Source organism: Vipera berus (genome assembly GCF_964194415.1).
Source record: "Vipera berus genome assembly, chromosome: 2".
Classification (NCBI taxonomy): domain Eukaryota; kingdom Metazoa; phylum Chordata; class Lepidosauria; order Squamata; family Viperidae; genus Vipera; species Vipera berus.
This window is the reverse complement of record NC_138203.1, coordinates 101,869,820-101,885,209: the sequence shown is the minus strand read 5'-3', so window position 1 is coordinate 101,885,209 and position 15,390 is coordinate 101,869,820. Positions and strand designations below refer to the sequence as shown.

General features: G+C 38.4%; 1 protein-coding gene across 1 annotated transcript in view; it reads left to right on the top strand.

The window, feature by feature from the left end:
• Nucleotides 1-4,675: 4,675 nt before the first annotated feature.
• PRAG1 (PEAK1 related, kinase-activating pseudokinase 1) overlaps nucleotides 4,676-15,390 on the top strand; it is a 33,930-nt gene continuing 23,215 nt past the window's right edge. The window contains exons 1-2 of the mRNA XM_081317548.1: nucleotides 4,676-5,332; nucleotides 11,567-11,979. Coding sequence (XP_081173674.1) covers nucleotides 11,656-11,979 — 324 coding nt within the window. The 5' untranslated portion in view covers nucleotides 4,676-5,332; nucleotides 11,567-11,655. The remainder of the gene's footprint in view (nucleotides 5,333-11,566; nucleotides 11,980-15,390) is intronic.

The following is a 15,390-nucleotide window of genomic DNA, read 5'->3' as shown; positions in this document are numbered from 1 at the left end:
ACTAAGGAGAAACTTCCTGACAGTTAGAACAACTAACCAGTGGAACAACCTGCCTCCAGAGGTGGTGAATGCTCCAACACTGGAGGTTTTTAAGAAGAGACTGGACAGCCATTTGTCTGAAATGGTATAGGGTTTCCTGCCTGAGCAGGGGGTTGGACTAGATGACCTCCAAGGTCCCTTCCAACTTATTATTATTATTATTATTATTATTACTATATTATTGATCCAGGCAATGAACAATCAGAGACTGAGCTGCCAGTCTAATATCCAGCATTTTCTCTATACCTCCAAACTTAATACTTACCAAGCGGTTCCCTTTTAGAAAGAGAAGATTGTGCACAGCATTGAAAAAGAGTTAACTAAATATACTGCTCAAAAAAATAAAGGGAACACTTAAACAACACAATGTACTGTATTTAATAGTAGGATGTCTTATCTTGTGTTCCCTTTATTTTTTTGAGCAGTATATATTAGAGGCAGAAGATAATAGGAAATCTAAATAAATCTGGTTAATACGAGTCCCATTCACTATATTTCTCTTTATATACAGTTTTAGCCTTACCAAATCATGTTTTCACCACTTCTGTATTCTGCTTCATGCATCATCTTTTGTTATTTTGATTTGTCATGTCCCTCTTTGAGAGGATTGCATTAACTGTAGCAGCCATGCCATCCTTGGTTTTCCCTTTCCTTTCAACCCATTCGCTCTTTCTTTACTGTTTGTTTCTCATTCATTCTTTCTATATGGCCAGATCATGTCAGCCTTCTTCTTTTATGCTGGTTACTCCATTTGGTTCCTTAACCACATTCCTTCAGCTCTCGCTCATTCTTGATCTGAATTCTTCTTGGTTTATCTGATAACATTTCCCTTAGTAACCCGTTCAACTAAAGGTAACCTTTTCTTCTTTCCAGTCATGTCCAACTCTAGGGGGCAGTGCTCATCTCCATTTCTGAGCCAAGGGAGCCAGCGTTGTCTGAAGACATTTCCGTGGTCATGCGGACCGCATGGCTATACGGGGAGGAGCACAGAACTCTGTTGCCTTCCCATCAAAGTGATACCTATTTATCTACTCGCATTTGCATGCTTTCAAACTTCTAGGTGGGCAGGAACTGGGGCAAGTAAGAGGAGCTCAGAAAGCTTGTGAGATAAAATCTCTGGTCCCAGAGACCCACCCAGATTGGATCCAGGAGCTCACCTTGTAACATGGCGCTCGGGTTTCAAACCTGGGCTGTTGGCTTTTCAGCTGAGAAGCTCAGTGTCTTTAACCACTGAGCCATCGCATGCCTCACTTCATGATGCTTGAAATGATGCTTTGATTTGGTAGCAGGCCAGCTGGGTTTTCATCATATTGCCCACAATTAAGTTTATACATCATGTTTAGCATCTTCTAAATCCATTCCTTTATTCCTGTGCTTATGGAGTATTGCTGTTCCATATTTGGAAGAAAACAGATGTGGTGTATTATTTTGTCTCTCTAAGATTGTTGTCCCAGAGAACTTTATACTAATTCTGAAATCTGCCCTCCATCCTTTGTGATCCATACTGGTTGCGTTTGAATGTTGAGCCAATTTATTTCATGGTCAGCTACAAGCTGTTTGAAATCACAGAAAAAACTAGAACTTTCTTTGAAAAGCTGCAGGTCTGTGTACCCATTTGCAGGAACTTTTTTTTGGCCAGGCTGTCTGTTAGTTCCTTGATGTTAGAGTTAGGGCTTAGCCTACCTAGATGATATTTCAAGGAGAAAGGAAGTTTGTTGGCTCTGCAGTTCTTCTCCTTCATAGGAACTATTTAGAATCTAAATAGTTCCTATGAAGGAGAAGAACTGCAGAGCCAACAAACTTCCTTTCTAAATTTTAGATGCTTTTTGTGTATGACCAAACAATAGGAATAGGAAACAAAAATATACTGTAGTATTAGGTGTGCATACAGTTTGTTTTATGTAAAGTAGAAAGGAATTTTTGTTTCATTAGGACCTGTGGATATCTGAGGAAAGGGCAGTGTGGTCTAAGAGTGGGTGGGTGGGTGGAACAAATAAATTAAAATAATTTAAAATCTAAAAGAGTCAAGTTGCTTTTAAAGTCTAACATAATCTTTATTGTATGACCTTGGGAGATAATACTGTGCATTTCATAACATATGAAGAGAACTGAATCATGATATCTTGTGCCATAGGCATTTGTTGGATTTTAATATGTTACTGCAGTACGACAATATGGCAACCATCTGGAAACTGCTAAAGTAATTAAGAATTTGTCTATTGGCTCAATGAGATGTGTACATTGTAAATGGAGTTTCCATAAATACTGCATTGCATCTGCTAAATCGAAATGTCTTCGAATCATCATGTTAATTATGAGAGAACAGGCTAGACTTTTTTATGTTAATTTTAGCAAGTCTTGAAAACTTATGTGGAATTTTCTAATTGATAACAAGATGATCCTAGTAATTAAAGATCAGGTAGCCTTACCTCAATCTGGAATGTAGTAATGGAGACAAAATATCTGAACTGGAATTTAACAAATTTATATCATGGGGGTTTAAAAAGAAGAATATAAAAATGTCAGATATTGTGGGGTTGGGCCACTCTGACTGCTTACTCAGATAATCTAGAAACACTTAGAGGCTGTAGCGGCAATGAGAATCAACCTGGTCTCATTCATCACCAGAGATTATTGTGAGCTTGGATCTTTCTGAGTCCAAAATGGTACCCACTCTTGTATAGGAGTGAAAGACGGCATAGCTTTGAAGGAATGTCAGTGTTTGCAGAAGGTGCTATAGATCTTAAAAGATCTCCCCCACCTGCCAGAATAGATTAAAAAAAAACCCTCTTATCGTACTTAGAAGCCATAAATAAACACAGAATGTTGGGGGGAATGGAAAGCCCTGGGCATGTCTAAGTGGTAGAAATCCTAAACTGAAGTATTTCACTTTGCAAGTTTTCTGCAGGACTAACTGTTGCTAATATAACAATTATCTTTATTTATATAGTCTTAATACTTAGAGCAATTGAAATGCCACCAGTTGTTCTTGCAAAAAAAACACCTTTGTTTAAATAGACTGTTACAGACTGTGAAAAGGATTGCAACTCACAGAAAAGGCTACGACAGGACAAGAAGTAACAAGTGGAAAATTATTAAAGAGAGATCCAACCTAGAATTAAAGAGAAATTTCCTGACAATGAGAACAATTAATCGGTGGAACGGCTTGCCTCCAGAAATTGTGAGTACTCCTTCACTGGAGGTTTTCAAGAAGAGGTTGGGCAACCATTTTATTGGAATGGTTATAGCATCTCCTGGTTGAGCAGGGTGGTTGGACTAGAAGACCTCCAAGGTCCCTTCCAGTCCTGTTTATGTTCTATCTTCTATCATTGAAAAATACCAGAAGTTTTGCTAGTACATTATTAGACAGTATTCTATTACTTATTTCTTAGTTTGTTTATCAAATTTATAGATCCATCCACTTCATGGTGATTTTGGGTGGTACCCACAATTAAAATATAACAAAAAAACAATAAACAAAGCAATTAAAAATAACCATTTAAGTACAATGAAACAGCTAAAATTATAATAAAGTCAAAAGGGGTGGGTCTATAATGTTCTACATCGTGTCAGTGTTGCACTAACACAGCAGTGATCACAAAATAGATGCAAATGTTCAAAATATTTTTGTTAGAAAGTTTTCATTTAATATGCAGCATGTGTGGCATGTCCTGGCACTAGAAGCAGCAACTGCTGATCCACCTGGGGTTGGGATGAACAACAATTGCTGTCAGGCGACTAGACAGGGACCCCTAAAATGTTGGCTCATTTATTTTTCTGTTTCAACTGTATATGCTACGTGGGTTGGCAAAACCTCTATTAGTCAGTAGGTTTTGTAGATTTTTCCCCAGATCACTATATATATATAATTCTAAAAAAAATAAGATACACATAAAAAAGCTAGAAAAAATACATGTACAAGAAGTATTTTAGCAGGCTTTTAGCATAGCCTTATCTTTTCACCTCTGTGAACATCTTCAGAAAATAGTTGGTGTTTCAAAATCTGGCAGATACCTGTTATTTATTTAGATGCTTTCTTAAACTTCCAGATGTTAGCCTTCTGTATGTGTTAGGTTCACATTATTTTAGCATTGTCGCCATATTTAGTTACCCAAAACAGGAACTGCTGTACTTCACACAGGGTGAGCTCAGCTTCCCTCTGTTTCTTTCACTGCAAATGGTATGCATCATGGTGAGTAATCCTTAGAATTGTTTTCCTTCCCTTACATTTTTATCTCATATGTTTTTGTAAGTTAAAGTTCATTAATTGCTGTATTTAAAGCATAGAGACGTGGGCATAATTTGGAAAATTTGAAAGAAGAATTCACTCAGCTTTGTGCAGTCAACTTTTGCAGCAAACACATAGGACTGTTTCGTTTTATTTTAGAGATTTTTCTGATGAATGGATTGAATCAGATGTTCCATGATATTGTGTTTTTCTATCCTTCTTGAATAAGGATGAAAAAATTGTATGTCTTGTAAAGTGCTGGTGCTGGTGATGACATACAAAGCCCTACATGGCATGGGTCCGGATTACCTACGGGAGCACCTACTGCTGGCGTCAACTTCCCTCCGTCCTGTACGTTCCCACAGAGAGGGCCTCCTCAGGGTACCACCGGTCAGAGAATGTCGGCTGGTGACCCCCAGGGGGAGAGCATTCTCGGTGGGTGCACCAATCCTTTGGAACCGCTTACCGGCTGAACTCCGGATGGCCCCCGACCTTCGCTCCTTCCGGCGTGATATAAAAACTTATCTATTCGAACAAGCCGGCCTGGCCTGATGGGTTTGGGTTTTAACATTATTTTAACTAACCTACAACATTGGGCACAATCACTTAACTTTAAATCTTGTATCCTGTATTCTTATTTTTATTGCCCTGTACACCGCCCTGAGTCCTTCAGGAGAAGGGCGGTATATAAATCAAATAAATAAATAAATAAATAAATAAATAAATAAATAAATAAATAAATAAATAAATAAATAAATAAAGGGGCTTCATATTTTTGAGCCATTTACAGAAGAGAGGAACAATCTCAATTTTCATGCCATTTTATCAATAATAACTATGCTAAGTTAATGAGTGGGGCTAAGTTGAAATACATTCTCTATCTATATTATAGTTGCCTCAGTGCATTGATAGCTCAGCTGACAATTTCAGAAGTTGACTTTTCTTTTTTCTTTTCTTTTACTCTTCATCTTTTCCCTTTTTGTTTCATTGTATAGTAGAGCAAAATATGTTTTTGCTTCATCAGCATACTGACTTATGATCAGGAGTGTGGAGCGTCTTCAGAATGTGAGCTTCTTAAATTTCCATCGTGGCTAGTTAGGCGGATATTCATAAACATATATACATATGCATGTTTTCTTCTTTAACACAGTATGTGAATGAAAAGAGCATTTTTATTCTGGTTGGCCTCCGTCATTTAGGAATCTAAAACTATTGTTTCAGTAATCAAAATTCAACAGGCTATAGCTTAATTGAAGGGTAAGAGGTAGCAAAAGTAAGCAAGCATATTCTAAAAGAGTTTTATAATATGCCTTAATTAAATAAAGTTGTACTGTACAACATTCCTAATTATACCTGTGGAATTTATTTTATTGTGTCTAAAGAACATCTCCTCTATGGAAAAATCATTTTACATGAAAGCAGGCATTTCCCACAGGGTGTATAGTATGCTAAGCAATAATTTACTTGAATTTAGAATGATGAAAGTGAAGGAAAGAAAAAAAATATATTCTGGCTTGCCCTAGCTACTATTTAGTTTAGGGTGTATATGACTGAGCTGAAAGTTAATCAGTAGTTTCTTTATAGAGCATTTACTGTTATCCCCGTAAATGGTACTCAAATGACCCTTTTTTGGGTGAGGTCAAAATTAAAATCAATTCAGATTTTGTAGTACTTACTGAATAATTGTGAATAGTGATTGATTGTTGTAACAGTTCAGGCAAATAGGCTAAATAAGGAAGGTTTTAAGATAGTATCTAGTCAGGATTGCCAGTGGAGTTTCCTAAAAATACCCCAAGATTTCACACTCAAATAAACCCAGATTCTACACAAAAACATCCAGATTTTTTTTAAAAAACCCCACAATAAATCAGTTTTAAGCTAAAATATTTTCATTTATTATAAGCAATTCTCGACTTACGATTACAGTTGGGGCCAGAATTTCCACTGCTGGGCAGGGTGATGGCTAAGTGAGTCACACCTGATTTCACAACCTTTTTGCCACCGTTATTAAGTGAATCGTGTAATTGTTAAGCCAATCCGGCTTTCCCCATTGACTTTGCTTCTCAGAAACTGCCTGGATAGGTCGCTAATGGTGATCCCATGACTCCAGAACACTGCAACCATCATAAATACATGTCGGTTTCCAAGTGCCTGCATTTTGATCACGTAACCATAGGGATGCTGTGTCGGTTGTAAGTGTGAGGACCAGTTATAAGTAACATTTTCCAGTGCCGTTGTAAATTTGAATGACCACTAAATGAATGGTTATACATCAAGGACTACCTGTACATGCAATGGAATATAATGTGTAGAAGGAACTTAGATTTTAAAATAAAAAACCTAGAAACTCAGACAGGGATTAAAAAAAACACAAAACGGATCTGGCCCCCTTGCATCTAATAACTTCCAGACTTACTTAGAATTCACAGCCATTGTGGTGTTCATCTAAGTTGGAAAGATTGCTTTAAGGGAATTGTGTAAAACCTTTAGTCACGGAGTTCATACAGTGTATCACTTTAAAACTCTTTAGTACTTTTAGAATATAAAATAATCAAAAATTATGCATTTAGGTCCAATGAGAACATTTGTGAAATTAATGGATTTCACTCGTAATACACCAATATGAGATTACGGCTGGTCAATACACCTCAAATGGGGTAGACCTGCCAATCAGTAGCAAACTCTGTTGACCTGGTCTATCCTAGCCATTATTTACATCTTATAATTTTATATTTTATGTTGTACACCGCCCAGAGTCACTCTGAGATAAATAAATGATAAAATATTTTTAGTTTAGTTTACATTCCATCAGGAACAGCAATAATGTTGTCTAATCCAGCGGTCCCCAACCTTTCCGGCTTAAATTTAAAAACCCCATTTTAAGTTCATTCATTTTAATCCATCTCAAGTTATAACCTAGTTCTGTATGTGTGCAAATATAAATTTACTGTTCATTACTGATTTGTCAGCTCTGGGTATTTTAGTTCATAGTAAAGTTGACTTCCTATTCTGAGAATGATACATACCTTTGTTAAATCCTTGTTTGAGTTATGCAAAAAGCATTTCTCCAGATATCCAACCCACTCCTGCATGTTCTGTTTTAAAAACCATTTTCCACTTTACCAACAGTTCAAAGGATATGAAGGGAAGGAATACTCACTTCTCACAGATATGAAACTTATCTTTATATTGACAATTTGTTTTACAGGTTCTAATTTCTTATTACTTAAGGCCAAAAGTTTGAGGTCTCCCAGAATACTGTTCCATTTTCAGAGGAAACCTTTTGCCCCCAAAGTCTTAAGTCTCAAGGAAAGAGAAGAATTTCAACACTGCTGTTACGTCGACTTTCCAAACCCTTGAATGCAGTAGCAAAAAGATTCATGGTCCTCTTCACCGGAGGCACTGAGACTCTCAGTTCTTCCTTGCAGCTATCCAACAGAATAAAGAACACACTCAGCCACACTCAGTAATTCTGGTTCACGTTGTGTGCATTTGCCCTGTGGTCTTAGAAAAGAAATATAAAAAGGAGATGCAAACAGAAAATATTTTTTTCTGTGGCATTAAAGGCATCTGTGAAGGTGATGCCATTTCAGTCATACGCGATAATGGCTGAATCTGCAAAGTGAATGAGGAAAGGAGAGTTTGGGGCCTAGAAACAGGGAGTTGAAGCAAGCCAAGCCACTGCAGAAATGGCTCACTCTAGAGGCTTTCCTAAGCATCAGTATTGCATAACAAAAGATTCATTTTATTCAGTTTATAGGGTAGCCTAATTAAAACCCAGATAGATGGATGGATGGATGGATGGATGGATGGATGGATGGATGGATGGATGGATGGATGGATAGATAGATAGATAGATAGATAGATAGATAGATAGATAGATAGATAGATAGATAGATTGATAGATAGATAGATAGATAGATAGATAGATAGATGGGATTCAGCCAGTTCGTACCACTTCAGCAGAACTGGTAGCTAATTTTTAGTTGCCCAGGCCCAGAATGGACTTCGGGAAGCAGCATCCACACAGAGAACCGGTTGTTCACATATTTGAATCCCACCACTGGATAGATAGATAGATAGATAGATAGATAGATAGATAGATAGATAGATAGATAGATAGATAGATAGATAGATAGATAGATAAATGGATGATTAGATAGATAGATAGATAGATAGATAGATAGATAGATAGATAGATAGATAGATAGATAGATAGATAGATAGATAGATAATGGATGGATGGATGTTTTGGATATCCTGCTACAGTATAAATAAGTATACTTTCTGAGGGCAGCTCCATCTAGAGTGCATTGCAATAGTCCAAACAGGAGGTGACCAGGGCATGAATGACCAAGCGGAGAACCTCCCTATCCATGAAGTTGAGCAAAGGCCCTTTAGCCACAACTGCTAAAAGTGGGCTCAGCTGCCAAACGTACACTACCATGTAGGATCACACCGGTGAACAGCTTCTTCTGGGCACTGCAAAGGCTCCCATGTAAATATGTGCTGGGGGAGGGGAGTGATGAAAGAGAGGAGAAGATTTATTTTATTTATTTATTTATTTAATTAAATTTGTATACCGCCCTTCTCCCGAAGGACTCAGGTCGGTGAACAGGGCAATAAATACCAAAAATACCAAAATACAAAAATTATAAACAGATTAAACCATAGTGCCCAAATACAATAAATAAATTACTTAAAAACAATAATTAAAACCCCAAACCCATCAGAGCAGGCCGGCTTGTTCAAACAAATAGGTTTTTAGATCACGTCGGAAGATAAAAAGGAGAAGGGAAAAATGTGAAAGATAGAAGAGGGAGATAATCTAGTTACTTGTATTTAGACTGTATTTCTGTTTGTGGGTAATAGTTGGAAATATAGAGAATTCCATGTCAGGAAAAAGAATAGCTCTGCATTATATGCTCTGGCTTTATAATAGCTTTATAATAGCTATCATGATTTGCCATACAAACTTGCTCAATTACAGTTGGTGTAACTATAGTCAATAATATGGATGTGTATTTGTGTGCTCGATGAAGAGCTGCCATTTGGAGCACAGGGCCTCAATCTTTTTATAACTGTGTTATACTTTGATTTGTTGGACTGTAACCCCCATAAAGGGATGCGGTGGCTCAGTGGGTTAGGACGCTGAGCTTGTCGATCAGAAGGTCGGCAGTTTGGCGGGTCGAATCCCGAGTGCCGTGTAACAGAGTGAGCGCCTGTTACTCGTCCCAGCTTCTGCCAACCTAGCAGTTCGAAAGCACGTAAAAAATGCAAGTAGAAAAATAGGGACCACTACGGTGGGAAGGTAACAGCGTTTCGTGCGCCTTTGGCATCTAGTCATGCCGGCCACATGACCACGGAGACGTCCTCGGACAAGCGCTGGCTCTTCGGCTTTGAAACGGAGATGAGCACCGGCCCCTAGAGTCGGAAACGACTAGCACGCATGTGCGGGGGAACCTTTACCTTTACCTTAACCCCCATAATCACCAGCCTAAACACAAGCTGGCTGGAAATGTTGAGAACTGGAGAAGACTATATCTCTGGTATAAGGAAGTCTTTTCTATTGGCATGGTAGGTCATTAAATGAAGCAGCCACCAAGTGAAATGCAATTGTGCTTGTGATCTTACTCTAGCTTTTATTTGCTTTGGACCTGCAAAGATCGTAAATACGAAGATTGATCGCAAAGTTACTGTTCCATTATGGTTATGACTGTGAACGGTCACTAAATAAGGCAGTTACTGAATGAGAACTACTTATACTGGAAGCAACAACATTAAAAAAAATTGCTGTTCGTATTTTTTTGAATTAAGGCATATAGCAAGCATCAACTCTGTTGCTAGTCAACACTGCCAGAAACTAAGAGAGCAAATTGCATCCTAGACATCATTGCATCGTTAGGCAGATTCAGTGATGGGATTCAGCCGGTTCCCACCACTTTGGCAGAACCGGTAGATAATTTTTTGTTGCCCAGGCCCAGAATGGACTTCCGGAAGCGGCATCCACACAGAGAACCAGTTGTTCACATATTTGAATCCCACCACTGGGCATATTGTGTAATTTGCATCATTACAAGATCACAGATCACAGAATTAGCACCAAGTATTACAGAGGGTAGTGAGCACAGCACAAGACATTGTGGGCTGTTCCCTGACACCACTGGATGACATCGCCAGGGCTCGTTGCCTTGGAAGAGTGAGGAAGATTCTCAGGGATGACTCACACCCTGGACAGTATCTCTTTACTCTCCTACCATCCAGTAGGAGATACAGGAATATAGCCAGCCGTACCAACAGGCTGAAAAATAGCTTTTATCCGTGGGCTGTTAGGCTTTTAAATGGGACATAATCTTATGCAGAATTGACTTGGGAGGCCGGTGTGTGGTGTAGTTGGTTCACATAGTGTGGTGGGATGGAGGGTTTGTTGTCACTGTGTGTTGGGGGGAGAGAGCACAGGGGGAGGCTCAGCTAATCTCAATGTACACATGTTGTACTTTGACAATAAAGGTTTATTATTATTATTATTATATTGTGTAATTTGCATCATTACAAGATCACAGATCACAGAATTAGCACCATTTGGGCAATAACATGATACCTGTAATGGAAACATTCATGATACAATAATATTTAATATCTCTTTATCCTGATTGTATATTCTTGTATGACAAAAACAAAATGTCTATGGAGATGCTCAGTCATCCAGTTCATAGTTATCCCAAAGGTGGTGTTTGAAGAGGCAACTGGACTTTCTTGTTTTTTTCTTTGAAGACGTTTTGCTTCTCATCCAAGAAGCTTCTTCAGCACTGAGCTGAAAAAGCTTCTTGAATGAGAAGCGAAACGTCTTCAAAGAAAAACAAGAAAGTCCAGTTGCCTCGTCAAAAAGCACCTTTGGGGAAAAATAAAACGTACAAAAGATTACCCCCATCACCTTTACTCCACAGTTTGTGCCATAAATGTGCACATTGTTATTTCCTGCAAAACAGCAACAACCTTTTTGTCATGTCCTTTACAGACACACAAGCATAGCATTTCCATGTATAGGACACATTTGGAGCCTAGAAAAGAGTTGGGATGGATGTTGGCAAACTTTTCTCTGTTCCTTGCTTACCATAAGCTTGCTGTGGGGAAAAGCATATAACTGCAACTCTGAGGAGCAAGCAAAACTGATGTTATCTTGTGACGGAGAACAGGTGTATGTGAGGATGCCCAATAATGGGAGATATTGGAACTTGGGAAATAATTTTGGAAAAAAGGGACATTATTTAACATTAATTCTGTGCTTTTTCTTTGTAGTTTGGTTACATGTCCAGGATTGTTCAGTCCAGCCGTAGAGAGGAGAACAAAATGAACCATCAAGCCCAATACAGAAGGTGCAGAGGGCAATGGAAGTAAAGCAAGAGGGTTTGAAAATGTCTGTGTGCAGTGATTTTGTGGAGCACATCTGGAAGCCTGGCTCCTGCAAAAACTGTTTCTGTCCCAGAAGTTTTCACCAACTGCAGGCACCATCCCTTGATCAGCAAGGCGGCAGTGAAGCCTTGCAGGATTTGAATGGAATTGGAGCCAAAGTTGAAAATACGCTTTGGGCGGATGACAGTCTAATTTCCTTGTCTTACTCGAAGCCAACTATTGCTGTTAAACCAACTATGATGACCTCAGATGCTACTGGTGTGTGGGTGGATGGAAACTTGAATACAGATGCCTCACAGGTAATGATTAATAAGGGGTGTGGTGTATTTTACAAGGTTGCTTCCGTTGTAAAATTTGTAACTGCCTGGGAACAGTCTTTGTATTTGTTATGGCAGGACTTGGCAGAAGTGGATTCTTTCAATTTCTGGAGCAGGCAAGGAGATATGCAGCATTCAGCAGGCCCCCAAAATATGCTTCTTAATAAAATGGGAGATTCTTCAGACATTTATTGTACTAGTGAGCAAGATGTTTTTGGTTTAAAAGCCAACAGAAGCGCACAAGATACTTCTTGGTATGAAAAGACTTTACCTGTTGCACTTTGATCCTTTGATTCCAGTTGAGTTGCATCACTGCTCTGGCCAGTCCGAAGCACCTTCCTGTTGACCAGGCTTGACTTCCAACTTTCTGAGCTCAGCTGATCTGAGATTCAAATATTTTCCAGCTGGGTCCAGATACTTTGAGGAATCACGGTGCCATCTGCCCTATCCCCAACCTTCTTTGGAATATATGAATAGAATTCAGTTTGGAAAAATACCTCCATAAAAGAGAAGTGTTGATTGACCCAATCAGCTCATCTCAGTTTTCCACCTTTTGGCTGGCTAATGATATAAGTTTAAATTTCCTTGGACTGAAATATGAGAATGGTAAGCACAATAACATGAAACAACAACTTTAAAAAAAAATACATACCCCGTTATTACTGGAAATAGGAAGACCTCATGTGAAAGGACTGAGATGAACAATTTTTCAGACTCAGACTCTGTCTCTCACCTGATTGTTGTAAAATAGCTACATCTTTTAAAGCATTTGGCAATCTCACCTCAGAATCGGTATGCAAAGAACAAAATCTGTCCACAATATCATTTTAGCATTTGCACATCTCTAATGAGATTCCCCCAAACTTGTGGGTATTTAATGAACTTGCAAAGATGGGCATTTGATGGGCAAGAATATGCTGTTAGGTGAGCACTGAGCCTGGTACCGTAGCTGCCATGTCACTATCAGTCTAGATTTCAGCAGAACTTCCTCCTTTGGGCAATTCTTTTTTGGAGTGAATAGTTGAGCCTCCCAGACAGGGAAGCTTAAGAAATCAGCTGTCTCTGAACTTCAGTAGGAATTGACCAGATTTTGAACTAATGTGCAGATTGAAATTTTGTTTTACTGACCTTGATAAATGTTACAACATAGCTTTCAAGTTAACAAACAATAACAAAGGAGATTGGCAAATATATATATATATATATATTTTAAAAGGGTTCTTTTTAATTGAAATGGAGTTTTTCAGGTGGATTTTTAAAAAACGGTTATTATTTATTCATTATAAATGCCATTCAATCCTTCTGAAAACCTAGAGAGCTTATAAGAGTAATAAAATGCAGATTATAAATGAAGCAACATTATTGTAATTAATATACAGATAAAACCGTACATTAACATTAATTAGCTAACAAGTAAAAGCTGGGTGATAGAGATGTACCGGTACTTTTTCAACTTCCTAAATACAGGGAGAGGGAGGGTCAAATTCATATCCCTGGAATGTGTTCTACAGCCTGGAAGTGATGCAGGAAAAGCCCTTTTCCCGTGTAGCAAATAATTGAACCATCAGAAGGAGTATCTTCAAAAGGCCTCTCCTATTCATCTGAGTACCTGGAGAATTTTCACTGGGAGATGCAGATAGTCAGACCTATGACACCAACGCCTCGAATTGTGCCCAGCTGGCAATTAGCAGCCAGTGCAGATCTTTTGAAACAGAAATGATATGATCCCTTTCTCTTGCACCAATCAGCAGCCTAGTCACTATTTAGTGATTTCCTTACAGCCACGAGAATGGGAGAGGAAAGACAGGCGATGGTTCCGAGGCTTATTCATAAAATGCTAATCTACAGTTTGCCATTATGTCCGAATGTAGTCAATGCCAGTAACGTTTATTTACATACACCACCCAGACTTCACTCATTTATTTTAGTTTAGTCATAAAGCTGCTTTCCAAAGTAGTTAACTGCAAATATTTTAAAAGAGCCCATTTTAAACATGCAGCATTAACTAGGCAGCTTATCATGAAAGTGCTGCTTATGCTATTGAAGTGTTGGAATCAAATTGAGAAGATCTAGATTGAAAAAACTACACAGTTAAAAGAACAAAACCTCTCTGGGAAACTGTGCTAGTGTATCTTTCAGCCTGGCCTCTGTAATAAATGCGTAGAGATAATAATAATAATAATAATAATAATAATAATAATAATAATAATAATAATAATAATAATAATAATAATAATAATAATAATAATAATAAAGTTGGAAGGGACCTTGGAGGTCATCTAGTCCAATCCCCTGCTCAGGCAGGAAATCTCATACCATTTCAGACAAATGGCTGTCCAGTCTCTTCTTAAAAACTTCCAGTGTTGGAACATTCACCGCTTCTGGAGGCAGGTTGTTCCACTGGTTAATTGTTCTAACTGTCAGGAAGTTTCTCCTTAGTTCTAGGTTGCTTCTCTCCTTGACTAGTTTCCATCCATTGCTTCTTGTCCTGCTTTCAGGTGCTTTGGAGAATAGCTTGACTCCGTCTTCTTTGTGGCAGCCCCTGAGATATTGGAACACTGCTATCATGTCCCCCCTCATCCTTCTCTTCATTAAACTAGACATACCCAATTCCAGTAACCGTTCCTCATATGTTTTGGCCTCCAGACCTCTAATCATCTTTCCAGAGTCTCAACATCTTTTTTACATCGTGGTGACCAAAACTGGATGCAGTATTCCAAGTGTGGCCTTACCAAGGCATTGTAAAATGGTATTAATACTTCACACGATCTTGATTCTATTCGTCTGTTAATGCAGCCTAACACTGTGTTGGCTTTTTTGGCAGCTGCAGCACACTGCTGGCTCATTGATAAGTGATTGTCCACTAGAACTCCAAGATCCCTCTCACAGTTGCTACTGTTGAGCAGGGTACCTATACCACCTATACTATACCTGTACATTTGGTTTTCTTGCCTAAATGTAGAACTTTACTTTTTTCACCGCTGAATTTCATTTTGTTAGATAGCGCCCCAGTCTTCCAGTTTGTTCAGATCTTCCTGTACCTTAAGCCTATCTTCTGGACTGTTGGCTATTCCTGCCAGCTTGGTGTTGTCTGCAAATTTGATGAGTTCCCCGTCTATCCCCTCATCCAAATCATTGATGAAGATGTTGAACAGGGAATCATGTATGTCAAATTCAGCTGCTTAGAAGAATAGCAATGGGTAGAAATGCTGCATGTTAAAAAAAAAAAGACAAAACTAGCAATAAAACTATAGGTATCACCCTTTTACTCTGATAAAAGTAGAATGATCTAAACCAGTACACAGGCTCACTAAAAAAAACACCTCTATAACTAATAATCATCTTAATACAATCTTTTGCTATTACCTAATAAACCCCAAATTTAATACAATT